General features: G+C 50.8%; 13 protein-coding genes across 13 annotated transcripts; 6 read left to right on the top strand and 7 right to left on the bottom strand.

Annotated features, from left to right (window-relative positions):
- Nucleotides 1-301: 301 nt before the first annotated feature.
- BCR37DRAFT_346555 (ChaC-like protein) lies at nucleotides 302-919 on the bottom strand (the record flags this gene model as incomplete). Its single annotated transcript, XM_040867697.1, has 1 exon — nucleotides 302-919. One exon carries the CDS (start codon nucleotides 917-919, stop codon nucleotides 302-304), a length of 618 nt encoding a protein of 205 aa, XP_040725750.1.
- Nucleotides 920-1,183: 264 nt separating this feature from the next.
- On the bottom strand, nucleotides 1,184-1,782 carry BCR37DRAFT_392513 (zinc-finger domain-containing protein; the record flags this gene model as incomplete). The annotated part of the gene is made up of 3 exons (XM_040871167.1): nucleotides 1,184-1,251; nucleotides 1,291-1,447; nucleotides 1,516-1,782. 3 exons carry the CDS (start codon nucleotides 1,780-1,782, stop codon nucleotides 1,184-1,186), a joined length of 492 nt encoding a protein of 163 aa, XP_040725749.1.
- A 152-nt stretch (nucleotides 1,783-1,934) lies between these two features.
- Nucleotides 1,935-3,068, bottom strand: BCR37DRAFT_379156 (nucleotide binding protein-like protein). Its single transcript, XM_040869199.1, has 4 exons — nucleotides 2,985-3,068; nucleotides 2,807-2,942; nucleotides 2,336-2,766; nucleotides 1,935-2,296 (listed from the first exon to the last, which is right to left on the bottom strand). Exons 1-4 carry the CDS (start codon nucleotides 3,039-3,041, stop codon nucleotides 2,027-2,029), a joined length of 894 nt encoding a protein of 297 aa, XP_040725748.1. The 5' UTR covers nucleotides 3,042-3,068; the 3' UTR covers nucleotides 1,935-2,026.
- Nucleotides 3,069-3,171: 103 nt separating this feature from the next.
- On the top strand, nucleotides 3,172-4,698 carry BCR37DRAFT_379155 (apoptosis-antagonizing transcription factor). The gene has a single exon (XM_040869198.1). The coding sequence runs from the start codon at nucleotides 3,225-3,227 to the stop codon at nucleotides 4,623-4,625; it is 1,401 nt and encodes a 466-aa protein (XP_040725747.1). The 5' UTR covers nucleotides 3,172-3,224; the 3' UTR covers nucleotides 4,626-4,698.
- An 88-nt stretch (nucleotides 4,699-4,786) lies between these two features.
- On the top strand, nucleotides 4,787-5,575 carry BCR37DRAFT_367160 (putative polysaccharide deacetylase; the record flags this gene model as incomplete). The annotated part of the gene is made up of 1 exon (XM_040868292.1): nucleotides 4,787-5,575. One exon carries the CDS (start codon nucleotides 4,787-4,789, stop codon nucleotides 5,573-5,575), a length of 789 nt encoding a protein of 262 aa, XP_040725746.1.
- Nucleotides 5,576-5,585: 10 nt separating this feature from the next.
- Nucleotides 5,586-6,338, bottom strand: BCR37DRAFT_346593 (tyrosine phosphatase family-domain-containing protein; the record flags this gene model as incomplete). Its single annotated transcript, XM_040867702.1, has 1 exon — nucleotides 5,586-6,338. One exon carries the CDS (start codon nucleotides 6,336-6,338, stop codon nucleotides 5,586-5,588), a length of 753 nt encoding a protein of 250 aa, XP_040725745.1.
- A 696-nt stretch (nucleotides 6,339-7,034) lies between these two features.
- On the bottom strand, nucleotides 7,035-8,471 carry BCR37DRAFT_346378 (CwfJ C-terminus 1-domain-containing protein-like protein; the record flags this gene model as incomplete). The annotated part of the gene is made up of 1 exon (XM_040867680.1): nucleotides 7,035-8,471. One exon carries the CDS (start codon nucleotides 8,469-8,471, stop codon nucleotides 7,035-7,037), a length of 1,437 nt encoding a protein of 478 aa, XP_040725744.1.
- A 410-nt stretch (nucleotides 8,472-8,881) lies between these two features.
- On the top strand, nucleotides 8,882-10,381 carry BCR37DRAFT_346526 (uncharacterized protein; the record flags this gene model as incomplete). The annotated part of the gene is made up of 2 exons (XM_040867695.1): nucleotides 8,882-10,130; nucleotides 10,236-10,381. 2 exons carry the CDS (start codon nucleotides 8,882-8,884, stop codon nucleotides 10,379-10,381), a joined length of 1,395 nt encoding a protein of 464 aa, XP_040725743.1.
- A 936-nt stretch (nucleotides 10,382-11,317) lies between these two features.
- On the top strand, nucleotides 11,318-12,190 carry BCR37DRAFT_346402 (aquaporin; the record flags this gene model as incomplete). The annotated part of the gene is made up of 1 exon (XM_040867684.1): nucleotides 11,318-12,190. One exon carries the CDS (start codon nucleotides 11,318-11,320, stop codon nucleotides 12,188-12,190), a length of 873 nt encoding a protein of 290 aa, XP_040725742.1.
- On the bottom strand, nucleotides 11,859-13,025 carry BCR37DRAFT_413265 (uncharacterized protein). The gene has a single exon (XM_040872245.1). It carries the CDS (start codon nucleotides 12,954-12,956, stop codon nucleotides 12,210-12,212), a length of 747 nt encoding a protein of 248 aa, XP_040725741.1. The 5' UTR covers nucleotides 12,957-13,025; the 3' UTR covers nucleotides 11,859-12,209.
- Nucleotides 13,026-13,036: 11 nt separating this feature from the next.
- BCR37DRAFT_379146 (uncharacterized protein) lies at nucleotides 13,037-14,179 on the bottom strand. The gene is made up of 3 exons (XM_040869197.1): nucleotides 13,899-14,179; nucleotides 13,469-13,862; nucleotides 13,037-13,431 (listed from the first exon to the last, which is right to left on the bottom strand). Exons 1-3 carry the CDS (start codon nucleotides 14,115-14,117, stop codon nucleotides 13,112-13,114), a joined length of 933 nt encoding a protein of 310 aa, XP_040725740.1. The 5' UTR covers nucleotides 14,118-14,179; the 3' UTR covers nucleotides 13,037-13,111.
- A 742-nt stretch (nucleotides 14,180-14,921) lies between these two features.
- On the top strand, nucleotides 14,922-16,719 carry BCR37DRAFT_346574 (uncharacterized protein; the record flags this gene model as incomplete). Its single annotated transcript, XM_040867699.1, has 3 exons — nucleotides 14,922-15,658; nucleotides 15,696-15,969; nucleotides 16,006-16,719. 3 exons carry the CDS (start codon nucleotides 14,922-14,924, stop codon nucleotides 16,717-16,719), a joined length of 1,725 nt encoding a protein of 574 aa, XP_040725739.1.
- Nucleotides 16,720-16,881: 162 nt separating this feature from the next.
- BCR37DRAFT_346650 (uncharacterized protein) lies at nucleotides 16,882-18,678 on the top strand (the record flags this gene model as incomplete). The annotated part of the gene is made up of 3 exons (XM_040867709.1): nucleotides 16,882-17,886; nucleotides 17,924-18,304; nucleotides 18,340-18,678. 3 exons carry the CDS (start codon nucleotides 16,882-16,884, stop codon nucleotides 18,676-18,678), a joined length of 1,725 nt encoding a protein of 574 aa, XP_040725738.1.
- Between the last annotated feature and the right edge of the window lie 198 nt (nucleotides 18,679-18,876).

The raw sequence follows: 18,876 nt of genomic DNA, 5'->3' as shown, positions 1-18,876 counted from the left end.
ACTGCATGCTGCAGCCAGTATGAGACTGCAGAGCTGCAGCATGATCAGCAACTGCGTGGAATAGTGCATCTTGTAAAGCTCGCGCTTGGCGTGATAGGTTGTCTAGCAGCAATTGGTCTTGCGTCGGCAATAGCTCGCTTTGGAGTCTTCGACCAGATGAAGCAGAGCGCTTAGATCGTGATAGACGAGGTTCTACAGGTGCAAATTTGAGAGTAGAAAGAGCGAGTATATCTTGTTCGTCATAGTCATCCATTCTAGCTATAGGTGTTGAACCAGTCTATGTCTTGAAATTGAAGCACATTCACGACCTTGCCAAAGAAACCTCTTCCAAGTGCCTCACCCTTTTCGTCAGATCCTCAATGTACAAATCGCCGCTGCCTAGAGCCAAGGTACGCAACGCAGCCTCTAGCAAGTAGAGATATTCTCGATTTGGTCCACTTGGGCCCTGACTGTCCAAGATGTGCTGAGCAAGCGAGTCGAGATCCGTCTGCACGGTGAATTGTGGGTTCTCCGTTGTGCCAATGAAGACTTCTGCTTGAATACAGCCTTCCTCTGGTGTGAAGACATCAACTTGATCTAGCGTGTAGCCATTGATCTCGCGAATACCCAGATACGCGCGCACTTCGTCAATGCGTTCTGGTATGATGGTGTACACCATGCCCCAAGTTTTGATACCATCATCACTGTCGTCTTGTAACTGTTTCTTTGTGATGAATCGTTCTTCTTCAGCTTTGCCATAAGCTGCAAATTCAGCTCTGCTCAACAGTGTTACGACGCGACCGGGTCGTTCTGGCGTACCGCGATGGTCTTCACTTGCTTGCCAGAAGCGTCTGATGTGCGTTGTGATGTATCCAGGTGTAGCATGAGCGACATGAGGGGGAGGCTTGTAGATGAGCGAGCCGTAGCCAAAGACTCGCATGGATGTTGTCGTTGTCATGCAGCTTCTAGTCTCTTAGACTATCGAATGGAGGGAGAAAGTGTTATGAGAAGCAGCTAGCTCTGTGCATGTCCCCTCCCGAGTCAAGACGTAGCAATATGTGCCAACACGCAGAGTGTTGAGGTGTACAAATGTAGTCGGTATTTGAAGGACAAAGACAACCACGCGAAACACGGGCAAATTGGACAAAGTAAGCTTGGATACGCATCTACCAGCTCATGCTATCTGTGATACGACGCGATACATCTAGTTGCCGCCAGCCGCACTCAAATGTTCATCAGCTGCATGCGCCTTCATTTGAAACCGCAGTCCACCTGTCATTAGCCAAAGCATCTTGTCATAAAGCAGCATACAGTAGTTGCAAGCATGAGGCTCGCCGTGCTTGTCGAGGTTGATGTAGACCTTAGGATGACCGAGTGCACCACCACCGCCGTCGCACGCAATAATGCGCTTGTCTGACATACGAATGGGTTGTTGCGCAATCAATTGAATGGCTGCTTGCGGCGCAGGCTATTGTGTCAGCATCTGTGCTCTGTCTTGCAGCTCCGGCCGGGACTGGTCTGCAGGTTGACACATACCTGCAAATCGAAATCAGTTTGCTCAAAGCGAGGTCCTCGGAACGCCAAATCTCTTGGTTGTTGCTGATTCGACCATGTCACTTGTCTATTGGGTGACTGGCCCTTGGATGTCGCTGCCACCTCTCGAGCTTTCGCCAGGGCTGCCTCTTCCTGGTGCTTGATGGTGGGTGTGTTTGGGTCAAGGTTGGCTTTGACGGATCCTGGTGTGGTGGCGTATGCGCGACGCAGAGCAGCGACTCTGAGACGTATCGCTTGACTTCGCAGCATAGCTATAGACTCAGGTAGACTAGAATGCTTCTGGAGCTTCAGAAGCTTGATGAGGTTTTGGTGTTCTTGTGCTTGCGAGCTGAATGATGCAACACGTGAACGGTCGGGTTAGGCAGGGGTCAGCCTGTTGACAGTTGAGGTGCATAGCTTAGGACAGACTTCATGGTCATTGCACTACAAAGGCTAGGTGGCTCGTGGTAGAATAAATGGAAGGGAATGACAGTGATATCTGCATGAAAATGTATCATGACCCTTGTTGCAGGCCTATTGCTGTTTGAATATGCTGAGCAATCTCAAGGTACGCTTTGGCCAAGGACCCTTCTGGTTCTGCTACCACAGTAGGCTTTCCTCTGTCTGCATCTGCACAGATACTGGCATGAAGTGGCACATTGCCAATGAGACCAATGCCTCGCTTCTCAGCTTCCCTCAGTAACCCATCCGTGCCAAAGACTTGAGTCTTGTGATTGCATTGCGGACAGCAAAAGTACGACATGTTTTGAATCAGCCCGAGAATCTGCTCCATTAACTGTTGTTCCTCAAAATGTAAGCATACCTTGACATCTGTCTTTTCAAACATGTGGATACCGCGTACAGCGTCAATGAGCGCGATATCTTGAGGCGTACTGACAATAGCGGCACCGTCAAGCACCACTTGCTGCGTCACTGTCAGCTGTGCATCCCCTGTGCCTGGTGGCATGTCAAGGACAAGTACATCCAATGTCCCCCATTCGACATCAAATAAGAGCTGCTGAAGCGCCTTCATGACCATCATGCCGCGCCAAACAATCGGTGCACCTTCATCCACGAGGAAACCCATTGACATGGCCTTCAAACCATAATTTTGCAGCGGAATTAGTTTGTTGTCCTGTGTCAGTTCAGGTTGTCCGGTCAAGTTCAGTAATTTAGGAACAGAAGGTCCAAATACATCAATGTCGAGCAAGCCTACCCGTAGACCTTGACTCGCCATGGCAAGGGCGACGTTGACTTGCGGTCAGTATCGCATCATTCAAGCAAGTGAGCTTACCGGACACTGTCGACTTGCCAACTCCACCTTTAGCAGAAGAGATGGCAATGACCTTACTGACATTGGGTATGGAGCGTTTTGAGGGCAGGCCGCGGCCAATATTGAGACGTGGCGCTGTGCCTGACCTGGGCAAGCCCTGGGTGTGAGCGTAAAATAAGGTAAGATCAAGTGAGCATACAGCACTCTGAGCATATCTTTTAGAGCATGAGCATGAAAATGAGCGTCTGAGTAGCATGACCAAGGTACAGAAGTAAATGCCAAGTGGTCTCGAGTCAGCTCAACTGGCTGTCAATTATCATGCGCCACGGTTCTGCGCCACAGCTCGAAGAAAAGTTGAAGCGATCGCGACCAAGACTCAGGTCCAAGAGACAACCCAGCTAAAAGCCTTTCCAAGAGAAGAGCTACTGGGGATCGGGAGATGCCATCGAAGCGCAATTCGTCGCTTGCAGAGCAGCTTGCATCGCTCGATACACCGGCGCCTGCTGACTTTGATCCAGAGGCACTCGAAGCAGACGGACCCGATGATGAACAGGAGGATGGGAGTGCTAGCGAAGAGGACGATGCAGAGGCAGAGCGGAGCCATTATGTGACGGTTGGCAAGTCCAAGCTTCGTCAAGAGCTGGATGAACGGCCCGTTTCTGCTGCTTACAAGGGCACAAAGACGAGTCGCAAGGATATTTATTCAGAAGATGAGGAGGAAGAGGGTAGTGAAGGCTCAGAAGATGGCAGCGATGACATGATTCAAGACGATGAAGAGTCTGGACAGTCGGATGAAAGCTCAAACGAAGACCAAAGCGACTTTCCCCAGTCGGAGGCTTCGTCAGAAACGGAAGAGGATAATTCTGAAGATGAGCGACAAGCGGCTGAGCTTAAAAAGATGCTGGCCGATGATGAAAAGGCACTCGTACAGTCTGTCGTCAAGACAGCCACAGATGACGCCGCAAAGGGACGTGCGGTGAAGAAGCAGCTCGGCGTATACGATGCTCTTCTCGACGCGCGCATCAAAATGCAAAAAGCAATACAAGCAGTCAACAGTGGTCCAGTGACTGGTGATACAAAAGCAGCTGAACGTGCCGCTCTACAAGTTCTTGACATGATATCCAGTGTGCGGGCTGCTTTTGCCACTCAAGATCTGCCATCTCCTGTAACTCGCCGGAAACGCAAGCTTGCAGAAATAGAAGAGCCAAGCAATGTGACGCTTTCTGAAATCTGGGAGAACCTGCAAGCTCAAGACGACGCCCTTGCGAGCTGGCGTGATGCGACACTTGTCAAGTGGTCCAACAAGATCCAGTCAGCAAATGCCATCGACCGCTCCAAAAAGTTCAAAGTGCTGCAGCAAGGTATTCTGCAGCAGGTTAAGGAATCGAGATCAGACCGCGACAAACTCCTCCGTCGTACGCAAATCAACAGGCAGCAAGGCAATGCCGTGCAAGAGGACATCTTTGACGATGGCGACTTTTACAGCGAGATGTTGAAAGATCTGATTGACTCTCGCATGCTCGATAGTGGTACTGCAGCAACAAATACAGGTGGTGTTCGTTGGCTCTCCACAAAAGTCGCAAAGCAGAAGCGCGAGAATGTCGACACACGCGCTAGTAAAGGTCGGAAACTTCGGTACCACGTTCACGAAAAGCTACAAAACTTCATGGCGCCAATACCTTCTGGTACCTGGCACGAAGAACAGGTGGATGAGCTGTTTGGCTCATTGTTTGGACAACGTATGCGTGTCAACTCTGATGAGAGCAGTAGCGAGGACGAGGACTTAGATCGGCCGTCGGAAGCTATCGAGGTTGGTGACGACTTCAAGCTGTTTGGATAGTCCGCCGCGCCTCATTTGCGCGTCCTTCCTTCTATCACATGTAGTATACAGTAGAATGCAGCATTTCCAACCCATCTGGATCTTCAGGCTGTGAAACCGCAAGTGTAGCGCAAACACAACGCACTCACCAATTCAGCTCTGGCGGATATGTGTGCAAGTCAATGATATTCTCAGCTTTTCCAAGAATACCGTGCACAAGTCGCCGGCGTCGAAAAGCAAGGATGTTCAGCTTTCTCGTTATATTTCTCGTCACCCTTCTGCTCATATTGCCCTTCTACTGCATCTACAAGCCTCCGTCCATCATATTCAGCTACCTTGAGAGGCGCTTTCCAGATGTACTCTTCAGAGTGTCTACAAATGGACAGAAGCTTGTCGCATTGACTATTGATGACGCGCCATCGATTCAAACGTTAGCTGTACTCAAGCTCCTGCAGCAACACAATGCTTCTGCAACCTTCTTTATCATTGGCAGCCAAGTCCCAGGCAATGAAGACCTCTTGCGGCAAGTTATCAGTACTGGCAATGAGCTTGGTAATCATGCTATGAATGATGAGCCTTCACGAGATCTCTCAGATGCAGTCTTGACTCAACAGCTCAAAGCTGTGGACAAACAAATTAGCGACGTCTACCAATCGGCCAAGCTGGAGAGACCTCCCACACGCTATTTTCGCCCTGGCTCTGGTTTCTTTTCAACGCGTATGCTGGCAGTGACGCGCTCACTCAACCTCAAACTCGTTCTTGGCAACGTTTACCCGCATGATCCGCAAATTGCATTTCCTCGCATCAATGCACGCCACATACTGAGCATGGTGAAGCCGGGCAGCATCATCATTTGCCACGATCGTCGAAGTTGGACGGCACCCATGCTAGCTAGAGTATTGCCAGCATTGACACAACGCGGCTATAAAGTAGTCACGCTCAGCAAATTGCTCGAAGCTCAAGAAACATGACAAATCAACTCTACAACTTGACGCTAGGTTGCTCAGCTGTGTACGCCCGAAACACCAATAAATCCGCCTCCGACATGCCGCTGCGCTTGACGATGGCCTCTACGCCACTGAATTCAGCTTTCATCACTGCGATGGACTTGAGCATCACAATCTTTGGGCTGCCCATCATGCTTTCGACTTGTGCCTGACTACCGAGATCTGCACCAGGTCGCGAGAGCGATTCGAGAATGGCGCGTTTCTTGTCAGCAAGACCGAGGGAGGTGAGCTCGTACTCAGAGGCAACAGCTTCAGCAGAGACACCGGCATACAATAACACAAGAGCGCATAAGATGCCGGTACGGTCCTTGCCCGCTGAACAGTGAACGAGCACACCGCGCCTGTCCTTCTGACGGATGCTCTTGTGTATCAGTGCGGTCAAGACAGCATTCAAGGCAGGATCGCAATGCTCCAGAATACCCCTATAGGCTTCGACGAAGCCATCTGAGCCATTCTTGTACAAGCCATGACGGTGCGCGATTGCATCGGGCGAGTAGTCTGTTTCTTTAAAGATTGGTACATGATGGCGAACAACCCCATGCTCAGCAAGCTGCGCGTCAGAAAAGGTCTTTTCTAGCGGTCCAATTGTGCCGTTGCGCTTGACTTCAGGCATTGAGCGAACATCGATGATTGTGTGTACATAGCGCGCTAGTTGCGGAAGACCTTGCTCAGTGAGACCCGACAAGTCTGCTGAGCGGTAGAGCAAACCTTGTGGGAAGTGCTCCATACTGGCATCTCGGAAATTGGCAACACCATCTGCGTACTTCCAACGTGACGAGGTCAGCCTTTTGGAGCGTCTCTGGAAGCGAGCTTTGATACCCTCCTCGCTGAGCCAGGCGGCAATTGTAAGGACGACGTCCGACTGGTGCATGTCATCGGCAACGACAATCTCGAGCTTTGAACCTAGTTTATGGCACATTGGTAGCATGTGGTTCATGTCCTGCTTTTCGCAAAAGCTCAGCACATCTTGATTCTCAGCCAGCTCGTTTGCGACCAAAGTGTCAGCCGCCATGTTGACCAGCATCGGTATGGTGGAGTCGCCAAGGAAGAGCTCGCTGGCAGCTGCATCACTAGAAATGATTGCTCTGACAAAGTAGCCTTGCGATCTCGCCCAGTCAATAACAGGCTGTAGCTGCAAGCTCGGTCGAGCAATCACACTGAGAATATCGTGCGGCAATGCTTCCCGCAAATCTTCAAGCAAGTCGAGCGAACGGCCATTGAGGCATGCTATGTACAGGTCTCGTGTACGTCCCTCGGTTACACGGAAAAGCTTGACATGTGCACCTAGCTCTGGCACTGCATCGCCATTCATACTGCTTACAGATGAAGTAGTCAATGCAAGTCTATCACTTGTGCGCGGTCGGGGAAATTATAAACACTCGGCTATTGGTGGCAATACAAATGATTTTGGGTGGATTGGTGTCTACTGCTCTAGCAAAGTTTGTGTCCAGTCCCATCGTTGCCATTTCGATTGAAACTGCTGCAGCTCTTTGCTGGACTTGTTGCCATCCCATTGAGCGTGCCGCCGCCATACAGTTACGTCAAGGCCCAGAATGCTGCCCACCACCTCACGGCCAAACAAGTCCCCTCGAGGCCACTTGGAGTCATCCTCAATGACATGACCCAGGCCTCCATTCAGATCAAACCAGACGTGAAAGTAAGCTAGCTCGGACGTCATTTTGCGCGTGAACATATTGCCATCAGTCTTGATGAGCGGCCGGTGTTGCGACCACTCTTCATCCGCTGAAACCAGAGCCTCTTGCCAAAAGCGGGGTACTTGGCCAGCCAAATCTTTTGGTATCGGTAGACACTCGATAGCCGCATGAGACTTCTTGTATGGCCGAGCATTACTCTCGTAAAACATGGGCGACATGCCAAGATTGTCATAAAGGCGGGTCAGGGACTTCATAAAGTTTCGAATCTCGACCCATTCATCGTCATCACATTCGAGGGTATTTGTTCGATGCTGCAGAGGCACAATCAGGCAGTGATAGCGTGTCAGTGGAGCTGATGGTAACGACAAGAATGTGCGAGTCGCCAACGAGACCACTGGAGCGATTGGTGGTTCAGCACCTTCCTCCTTGTGGCAAAGCGAACAAGAGTCAAGCACTTTTTGCATCTTTTGGTATTGGCTGATGCTCATATTCTTCAGGTTCAGTTCCTTGCGTTGCACTCGCTGAGCAAGCTTATCCGCCTGCTCGTCCTGGTAGTCCAAAGTGTCGCTGTATTTGCCATCCTTGGCAATTCTATCGGCATCCTGTCTCGCGGCATTGATGAGTTTGGACTCTCGCTTCTCCTCGCGTACCATGTCTTCAATCGTCATGTCTTCCTCCCTCTTTTGCACAGCTTGTCCCCGTGAGTCCATGTCCGGAAGCACAACTACTGAAGCTGCTTGTTGCTGAGTCTCAAAATGATGTACAGCAGCATCGTATCGTTGTTGTAGATGCTGCACGTCCGACGATTGCATCATTTGAGCTTTGAGCAGCTTCGCTTTGATACTGTTGAGCTCTGAAAGCGTCATGGTATGACCATGAGATGCCATCTCGTCCTCTTTTATGTCTTCGATGACCTGATCCTCGTGCCTTGACAGCTTTGCGTCATGTTTCTGCTCTTTTGCAAGGCGTTCTCGGTACAAGTCGCCGGTTGGCTGAGTCTTCTTGATCCCATAGGTCTTGCGTCTTTCCAATTCTTGCTCTTCCTCACGAGCTTCATCGTACCGTTCGAGAGTGCCATAGCGCTCGAACGCAATCTCTTCAACCGGCTGGTTCAGTGATTTGGCCGAGCCTCTCAGCGAACGCAATTTCATCATACGCCATTCTGAACCCTTGTCACCAAATATGTAGCCTGAACCGATAGACATTGTCTTGTCGTATTCCCGAGTGCTTGGTGCCTTGACCAAATCAGGCTGAGGCTTCTTGTCTCGTACTGAGCCTCTTGTGAGAGCTTCCCAGCCATCAGCTTCCTTCTTTGCAGCAGGAAGATCTATAATCTTCTCTTCAAAGAACGACTCGTCAAACGGATCCACAATGGCAGGCATCATCGCAGGTGCAACTTTCGCAGGAGACGCTTCACGCCGCCTCTTGGGCGAGCGAGATCGACGGCCTTCTCTTTCATGACTAGGTCTATGCGGTCGAGATGATTGATCGTCTGTCCTTGCTGAATCAGACGTTCTCTTGCCCATGGCAGCTATTCTTCTTGGATATTGTTCGTGTTCAGGCGACCAAATTTGAAGACGTCAATTTGTGAAGCGGCAGACTCAACGCGACACTCATGTCCGATCTAGACGACTTGCTCGCTGACTTGGCAGACGAAGTATCTGAGCAAGAGGAGAATGATGGAGTGGATGAAGAAATGCTTGTAGCAACGGAGGAGACCACAGATGCTGTTGATGCGGACGACATTAGCCACATTGCGAAGCTCTTGCCTTCCGATCGCATGCAGTCTGTGCTGCGTCAGATTGATCAATACGCCTCACAGGTTGATATGCGGATACTTGGCATTATCGAGCAGGATCCAGAGTACCAGCTGATTGTCAAGGCAAACAACATCTCACTGGAAGTGGACGACGAACTGCGACTAGTGACAAAGTGGCTACAAGAGCACTATGCTGTACGCTTTCCCGAGCTTGAAAAGCTCGTGCTGAACCCTCTAGACTATGCGAAGTGCGTGCGCATGATTGGGAACCAGGAAGATCTTGTGCCACTAACAAGCAAGCTCAATACAATCGTACCAAATGCAACATCGATGAGCATTGCCGTCACAGCAACCACGACGGATGGCCGATTGCTGACTGAAGATGAACTGCGAAAGATTGAACGCGCTTGTGACATGGCCATTGGTCTGGACGCTGCCAAGGCGAAAATTATCGGGTATGTGACTTCACGCATCACCATCATTGCGCCCAACTTGTCGAATATCGTTGGCCCGTCGACAGCTGCCAAAGTCGTTGGACAAGCAGGTGGTATCAATGCTCTGGCTCGGCTACCAGCCTGCAATGTACCCTCTATTGGCAAGAAGCAGATCGCGCATGTTGGCTTTGCGCGAAGCAACGTCAATCAAGGTTACCTCTATTTTTCTCCACTCATCCAATCTGTTCCTGAAGATGTACGCGTGCAAGCGCAGCGTATGGTATCAGGCAAGCTAGTCTTGGCTGCTCGCATCGATGCAGGCAACGGCAGTCCTGCAGGAGACAAAGGACTTGTATTTCATGAAGAGCTGGAGAAAAAACTTGAAAAGCTGTCTGAACCGCCTGAACTTAAAGATGTCAAGGCACTTGCAGCACCTGATGATCCAGCCAAGAAGCGGCGCGGTGGCAAAAAGGTGAGGAAAGCCAAGGAGAAGTATGCTATCACCGAGCTGCAAAAGCTGAGAAATCGTATGGCGTTTGGTAAAGAAGAGGCGGAAGTATCATATGGAGACGATACGGAAGGTATGGGCATGGTCGGCTCGACCTCTTCTATCCGTGCGCCGACAATTGACAAGCGCACACGCGCGAAGCTGCCAAAAGCGAAGATGAAGGGTGGTCAATTAACGGGAGCGGCAGCACTTTTAGCAAATCATCAGAATGGACCAACCCTTGTTGGACAGTCCAGGTTGGGTACTCTTGGCGGTGCTTCTGCTGGAGGCGTCGGTGGCATGCAGAGTTCGCTCAGCTTCTCGTCCGTTCAAGGAATCGAGTTGCCTTCCCTCAATGTCGATGCGCTCAAGAAAGCACAATCGGACAACAAGTGGTTCAAGTCTGGCACCTACACGCAGCTCAACCAAAAATAATTACCGCTGCTTCCGTCCGCCATGCTCTCCGAGAAGTCATTCGGGAAGCTACTTGTACCACGATCAGCGTCGTCTTTATATACTGGAGCACAACGCACGACCGCAACGCAAGAATTGGAGATCAAGTTCCTAGCTGTTTGCTCCACACGTATCCACTTCGATGCAGGTCTTTCCAAGGCAGACGCAAGATCATTTGACTGCTAGCCATGCCGACGGGCCCCTGAGTGATCTGCGCGGTCCTTTTCTTCGCGTGCTCACACTGTTGTCCTTGTGCGTTACAAACCAGCAATTTGCAGAGAGAAGATTCCCTGAGGGTCCCCTGGATGGAGAAGGACACAATGTCGCTGGTCGCAAATACAGCCTCAGCCATTCTCGCTGGCCAGCAAAGAGAAATCTAGCGGTGTTGCACGTTACTGCATTGACCCTGAATTTTCTAGAGAGATTTTTGAGTACGTCAGGCAGCAACAGGATCGTCAAGGTGGTATTGAACAATGGTAGACCCGCACAAGAATCTTGTCCGCCGTTGCCTAGAGTAGTCTGACACGCGTCGTGCGATGCTGACAACAGCGAACAAGCTACATTGACAGCTGATGGTCAGCGAAGCAAATGATCACAAGGCATCAACGTGATATTCATGCACGGACATAAGGATGCAAGCTGTCGTTGAAGGCGGAGAATTTATGCGAGCCTGGCGCCATGACTTTTCACTCATCCAAGACAGATTCTACAGCAAGGTCTGAGTACAGCGAACGTTTAGATTGTCATCCGTCAGATCTTCTTGCGCCGCATCCATCTTTTTCGAGTTCATCAAGCGACCAGCGCACAGTTAACGAATGTCATGGCACGGCGAAACAGCTTGACAATGGTGCTCATGGCAAATTGGCACACAGCCCTGTTTGCGAATCATTGTCAGATGCAGAGCTTCCTTGCAAGGCGATGCCATCGACGGGCATTGCTGATACTCGTGTCGCAGACTGTAGATCTGACACGCCTTCTCCTGAGCTCAGTAACTCTACCAACCATTGGGCCCGCTTCCGAAGCACACACAGGGAGGTTCTCGCCGAATTTCTCGCCACCACTATCCTTATCTGCATCGGTCAAGCTTCCACTTTGCAGAGCACCCTTGATCCAGATGGCTCCAACAAATTGGCTGCTCTGTCCTATGGCATCGGCGTCATGCTCTCAATCTATGTTGCTGGTAGTATCTCTGATGCTCATCTCAATCCTGCCATCACGGTTGCTCTGGCGGTCTTTCGAGGATTTCCAAAGAGGCGCATTTTAGGCTACGTCGTTGCTCAGGTCATGGGTGCTGTTGCAGGATGTAGCATTGCTTATGGTGTTTACAGTGCCTTGGGGCCTACTGCATCCCAACTCGTGACAGCGCCAACGAGAACATCGTATGTCTGTGCCTTTTTCAATGAGTTTGTTGCCTCTGCAATCTTCATGGCTGGCTTTCTTGCCATTTCAGACGTGTCCAATTGCCCACCTGTCACAGGCACTGATCCCTTCATCATCGCACTCATCATCGCTGTTCTTGGCTTTTCTTTTGGCTATCCTATGGGTCCCAGCTTAAATCCAATCCGAGACTTTGCGCCTCGTGTCATTGCAGCATGCGTTACGCTTTCTGGCGAAGTGTTTACTATGCATCACTACTGGTTCTTATGGGGCGGTATACTAGCTCCGATCCTGGGCTGCTTGTTTGGCTCGCTCGTGTATGATTTATTCGTCTTTACTGGCGCAGAGTCGCCCATCAATTGGCATTATGGTAAGAGCCACAAGAGACATGAAGACGAGCAGGCGCCCGTATAGGAATGATCAGTATCAATTACTACTTCATAAACTTGCCAGCCATGTTGAGCAGACTCGACGCACCGCCCGAACTGCCAGTAACGGCTGAAGCTTGTCCATTCTTCATGAGATACTTGATGGCGAGCCCTGCTGCCTGGTTCACAGCCGATTGCTTGGTGGAGCCCTGAGGGACCTGACCATTCTGCTGCTTCTGGTCAAAGAGGTGGGCAGCTTGCGACATGGCACTTGCAACCAAGTTTGGCTGGCCTTGAGACTGGCCGCCATATCCTCCCTGCTGTCCGCCTTGATTGTACTGCTGTTGACCGCCTTGATTGAATTGCTGCTGACCGCCTTGATTGTACTGTTGCTGACCACCTTGGTTGTACTGCTGCTGACCACCTTGGTTGAAGTGTTGTTGCTGCTGACCTCCATACTGCTGCTGCTGTTGCTGTCCGTGACCACCGCTGCTGCCACCAGCCATACCTGCCAGTGCGGAAAAGAGACCAGCCTTACCCAGGGTAGAAGAGTCTACCTGGCCAGAGCTAGCATGAGCACGTTCATTGGCGATCTGCAAGTCTCGTTCATCCACGACGCCATCACCATTTAGGTCCTGTAGGCCCTCAAATTGGCCTTGGCCGTGATTGTTGTTGCCGCTGGACAACATGGAAAGCGCATTGGAGAAAAGTGAGGCATCTTCTGGCTTTTGCTGGGCGGCTTGTTGCTGGATCTGATTGACATTGCCAGAGTTGGCAAAGTGCTTGACAGCCATGGTCATGAGGGAGTTCATCTTGCCTGACTTGCTTGAGCGTTGAGACGTATGCGTACCAGGTCGTAGGTCGATGTGTCCAAAGAGTCGCGTCACTTTGCGGGGACAAAATTCGGCTATTCCATCATCTACTTTGAAGTACTTTCTATCTTTTGCACTTGTTGTATTTTGACCGTCTAGGGCGATGCTGCCTGTACTGTAGCTTCCACTTGCTCTCTTTCGGCCCGGGCACGCTCTTCATGCTCTGCTTCGCTCGCAGTGACGAGAAAAGACAGGAGGATGACGAGCTTCATGCAGCCAGCAATCAAAATCACAACCTCGGGCCCAGCATGCTTGTGTATGCCTGCGCCGAGAAAGACACCCACAACAAGAGCAACGATATAGGAGACCCTGCGTGACCGTGGATTGTCGTGTGCTTTGTGGAAAGATGTACTGAAGAGGTGCGGATCTGTAACGAGGTCCACAAGTGGCGATGTAAGCATGGCTGTGGGTATTTCTGTCAATTAGAAGCTGTAGCTAATAAAGAGCCATACCAGGTATTGAGAACTGACGCGCCATGGCCACTTGACTTCCAGAAGAACTCGCAAGCAGAAGAATGACGAGCCAAGACCATTGTCGTCCAGTTGTAATGGCCTTGCCAAACAATAGCCCAGCAGTGATGAGAATCGTCGCCGTCTGATAAAATGAAGACATCAGTATCCACCACCGTGCACGGCCATGTCCTGGATGGATGTGATTGGCAATCTGACCACAGATGAATGCTGCAATCAGGAAGCTAGACAGGCTAACGGCCGTATCAACAAGGCGATTCTTGTACTGTTGGTCACCTAGACCTAAAGCGAGCACACCAAGCAACACTGTATTACCAGTCTGATTTGATGTGAAGGTACCAAATTCAACAAATGTGGTTGCATCCAAAATGCCAGTCTCTGGTCAGCTAAATTACACCAGCTGGGTGCTTACGATGAAGCCCGTTGCGACGAGATGAAAGACAAGAAGATTGCTTGGCAGCGTATCACAAATGTACTCGCCGAATGGCCGACGGTAGAAGGGCAGCCATTCCAGTGTGTGAATGGGCGGCGCACCAGAAGCAGCTGTGACGGAGCGTTTGAGCATGTGAGATTCTACCTCGGGCACAAGAATAGCGTGCGCCGCACTTGAGCCTGGAGAAATGCTGCCCATTGCAGATGTAGCTGTAGCATATGACCAACAAAAAGCAATGCAGATGCAGCAGAGGTAAGGGCACGGGCGTGAAGACCGAGCTCGAGCGATGTTTTCAGTCGCCGTAGGGGAAGTTATTCAGATGGGCGAGCTTCGGCCGCTCTTCACGACGACATCATCGACATACATCTGCAGACAGACACTCTGTACAGCTGTAAAGCTGTTTGAGACTGTTCTGTTCTTGGCCGCTGCGATATGCTTCATAAAATGAGCGGTATGATCGTGTCATATTCTAAGGCTTTGCTTGTCTGCTGCTACAGCAGCTTCGTCACAAGCCGAGTGCAAACGATCAGCTCAAGCCGCTGGATGCTATAAAGCGTCAACAATGGAGCTCACTTGACTGTTGAGCAAGGCCATATCCGGAGAGCCTGATATGCGGAGAGCATGCTGACTGGACGTCACTGCGAAAGGAAGCACCATTATGTATGCTTGAACCTTCCTGTCATTGGCAAAGGATCTTCAAGCAAGTGTCAAGCTGCAAAGTGCAAAGCTGCCACAGCTGTAGAGTCTCTCATCACAATACCATGCACACGAGCCATCGGATCAGATCAGACCCGCTTTCGAGGTCAAATACATGGAAATTCGGCGACCGGCGCGCAGCATTTCCGAAATCTGGGGAAGTGGACGTTTTGCGGGGCGATCGACGCGCGAATATATCAGTCGATAGAGGCCGAAGTGGACAACTACCACAACCATTGCATCTCCGCTCTGCCTTGTGCGTTATACTCGACGAGCTCACGAGTCCTTGGAGCACCAATCAATCAAATGCCATTGTCAACGCCATTCAAGGCTCCGGCCATCCCAACAACGGACGTGCTTTCTTTGCTCTTTGATAAGCCAGCAACAGGTTTTCCAATTGACAGAGTCATCTTCAAAGGGGCTCAGGCCAGTGCATCACCTCTCTCGTACAGAAACCTCCGCACATCTATGCGAAAGATTGGCTTCAATCTTCAACAAAAAGCGCAAGTTCGCAAGGGCGACCGTGTTGGCATCCTGTCTCTACATGGCACACATTACCCGTGTTTGCTCTTTGGAGTCTTATGCGCTGGTGCACAGGTAGTTCCGATGAATCCAATGCTCCTTACAAACGATGTCATCAATTACATCAAGGTTACCGGCCTGAAGACCATCATTGTCGACGACATGTTTTACAAGACGATTGAGGGAGTATTACCTCACTATCCAGGCTTGACTGTCATTGTACGTGGCAGAGTCCCTCCGTCAAAATCAGGCAAGCCACACATGAGCTTTGATGAATTGCTCGGTGGCTCTTCAGAGCTTGCATGGCCACGCGGGCCAGCCGTCAACAAGTCTACAGCCTTCATCTGCTTTTCTAGTGGCACAGGTGGCTTGCCAAAGGCCGTTACGCTGACTCATGAGAACATTGTCGCGAATCAGCACATGTTTTATTACGCAGCACAGCACGCCAGACACATGCACGAAGGCAAACTACACAATATCATTGTCTCGGCATTTCCACCTTTCCATGCAGCCGGAATCTGGTATGTTTTCTTGATCCAAACTTTGCTGACATGCCAGGGGCTCTATGATTGATCCAGCATACGCCGGTGCGACATCTGTTCTGATGCCATCCTTCACACTACCACTGTTCTTGCAACTTGTCAAGGAAAACAAGCCTACTGACCTAGGACTAGCTCCACCCATTGTCCTATTGTTGACCACGAGTCCAGCTGTCGAAGGCTACGACTTTAGCAGCGTAGAACGGCTCAACGTTGGCGCAGCGCCACTTTCCAAAGAGCTAGCAGATGCATGTGTAGCACGGCTCAATCCAAAAGCAAGGCTTCGACAAGTGGTATGAAACTCATCATCAAGGTCAAGCTAACAGTAGTGGGGCATGACTGAGCTTGTATGCTGTGCAACGACGTTTTGCATGCTCGATGATTCTGCGGCAAAAGCTAGACCAGGCGCTGTCGGCTTCCCATTACCAGGCCTCGAGATGAAGTTGGTGAATCCTGAGAATGGCGAAGAGATCCACCCAGCTGCACAAATTGATCCAGTGCAAGAGTCTCAACGAGGCGAGATTCTGGTAAGGGGTCCATCAGTGTTTGCAGGCTATCTAGGCATGCCAAAAGCAGAGATGGCACAATACTTTACGGACGATGGCTTCTATCGCACCGGAGACATCGGCGTCGCTGACCAGCAAGGCTGCATCTGGATCGTGGACCGCATCAAGGAGCTCATCAAGAGTTCTGGTTTCCAGGTTGCTCCTGCGGAAGTCGAAGGTATTCTCCTGTCGCATGCCGACATTGTCGACTGCGCTGTGGTTGGCGTCCCCGACAGGCGCAAACAAGGCACGAGCGAGAAGGTGAGGGCTTATATCGTGCTCAGGCCTGGGAGTGACTTGAAGCAAATGGATCCCGAGCTGTGCAAGCGCAAAATCAAAGCCTGGTATAACCCTCAGGTGATGGGCTATAAAAGACTCGTTGGCGGAATTCGGTTTGTCGATGCGATTGAAAAGTCACCGAGTGGCAAGATTCTGCGCCGGCTGCTACGGGATCAAATTGCGCTTGAAGAAGCTGCAAAGGCACAGGCAAAGCTCTGAGTTCACACGGAATCGCGGCTGTGCGGGTATGGATCGTTCCGGGACACTGCTCAAGTTCAATTCAGGGGTAAACATAAACAACATGGCACTCCGCTATTTGTCATCAGCCAGCGACTACATAGTCAAGTCAGAGCCCAACGATTCACTCAAGATCATTGAACAATGCCACTGCCAACCCCCTTTACCGCCCCACCATCGCCCGAAACTGATGTCCTCTCGTTGTTCTTCGACAAGGCCGCTACCAATTATGAAGAATCGCGCATCGTCTTTTGGGACAACGATCCAAACAGTAAGCCTCTGACGTACGGGGCAACGCGAGAGTCCTTCAAAAGGTTTGGTCATGCGCTCAAGCACAAGGTGGGTGTGCAGCCTGGCGACCGTGTTGGATTGATGTCCCTGAACGGTGTCCATTATCCAGTCATGTTGTTTGGCATCATGTGTGCAGGCGGCCAAGCTGTCCCAATCAATCCGCAATCGCTTGTTCAGGATATCCTCAAGTACATTCAAATCTCTGGACTCAAGGTCATCATTGTCGATGCACAATTTTACCACGCTGTCAGGGGCGTCTTGCAGCATCATCCAGATCTAACGGTCATTGTTCGTGGAGACATGCCCACACCCACGGACAAATCTCATTATTCTTGGACGGCGCTGCTTGATGGACCGGAACTTGAGTGGCCGCGAGGTTCCCACGTCAACGAATCCCTTGCCCTCATTTGCTTCTCGAGCGGCACCAGCGGCTTACCCAAGGCTGTGATGCTGACGCACCAAAATGTGGTTGCCCAAACACACAAGTACCACTATGCAGCTCATCACAAGCGCCACATGCAAGACGTCAACAGGCGGATCACTGTGTTGGGTGCTTTTCCCTCGTTTCATGCCGCTGGTCTGTTTGGATCAATCTTTGACCCTCTTTACAATGGCTTTACGTCAGTCATCCTCCAGCAATTCAGCCTCCCAGCGTACCTTGACTTGTTGGAAAAGTTTCGCCCAGATCAGATTATGGTGGCTCCTCCTATCGTTCTGCTTTTGGCTAGGCACCCTTTGGTTGAGGGACGGAACTTTAGCTACCTTGAGCACATCATTGTGGGTGCCGCCCCGTGTGGCCAAGACTTGGCAGATGCCTGCGTCAAGCGAATCAATCCCAAGATTCGAATTCAACAGATGGTAAGATTGCATGTAAAAAAATCACGCTAATCGATAGTGGGGCATGTCTGAGCTTGTGTGCTTGGGAAGTGCTGCTAGTTTCGGAGGAAACTTTGGCATTCCTGCTCCTGGCCAGCCTGGTGGCGATTGCGGCTATCCCCTGCCTGGCATGGAGCTCAAAATTGTCAACCTGGAAACCGACGAAGAGATTGTACCTGCGACTGTAGTGGATCTCAGGAACGAGACACAACGAGGCGAGCTTCTTGTAAAGGGAGACAATGTATTTTCCGGGTATCTGGGTATGAGTGAGGAGGAGAATGCAAAGTTCTTTACCGCGGATGGCTTTTATCGAACAGGAGATGTCGCTGTTGCCGCCAAAGACGGCCGCCTGTGGATTGTTGACCGCATCAAGGAGCTCATCAAGAGTTCAGGCTTCCAAGTAAGCGACTTTTATTACGGCATTGCTGACTTTAGGTGGCTCCTGCCGAAATCGAGGGCATCTTGCTTTCACATCCAGAGATTGTTGACTGTGCAGTAGTTGGAGTGCCTGACTTGCAGAAGGAAGGCACGACGGAGAACGTTCGCGCATACATTGTGCTGAAAGCAGACGGCACACTCAAGACGATGGATGAACAGACTGCAAAGGCTGCAATCGAAGCTTGGTACGAGCCGCAGGTACTGGGCTACAAGCGTCTGAGGGGCGGAATTCGCTTTGTAGACCAGGTGCCAAAGTCTCCAGCTGGCAAGATTTTGCGCCGTCTGTTGCGAGACGAGATTGCGGCTGAGTCGGCAGCTGAGCAGAGCAAGTTGTGAGCTGATGCTAGCCAATATCCGTATTTTTATGACTCTTATCAAAGTTCTTTAGATAGAAACGACGAACGAAGCAGAGAAGCAATCACGGAATCAGATTTCCATGTAGGTAGAGACTAAGTAGAGTCGCCAGAAGCAATTCCGCATCCATCTGACAATAAATCACGTGCGCGACAATTTTTTGACCGCGACGAAGCATTC

Source organism: Protomyces lactucae-debilis, assembly GCF_002105105.1.
Source record: "Protomyces lactucae-debilis strain 12-1054 chromosome Unknown BCR37scaffold_8, whole genome shotgun sequence".
NCBI classification, from domain to species: domain Eukaryota; kingdom Fungi; phylum Ascomycota; class Taphrinomycetes; order Taphrinales; family Protomycetaceae; genus Protomyces; species Protomyces lactucae-debilis.
The sequence above is the reverse complement of the archived record's forward strand: the minus strand, read 5'-3'. Positions and strand labels throughout refer to the sequence as shown.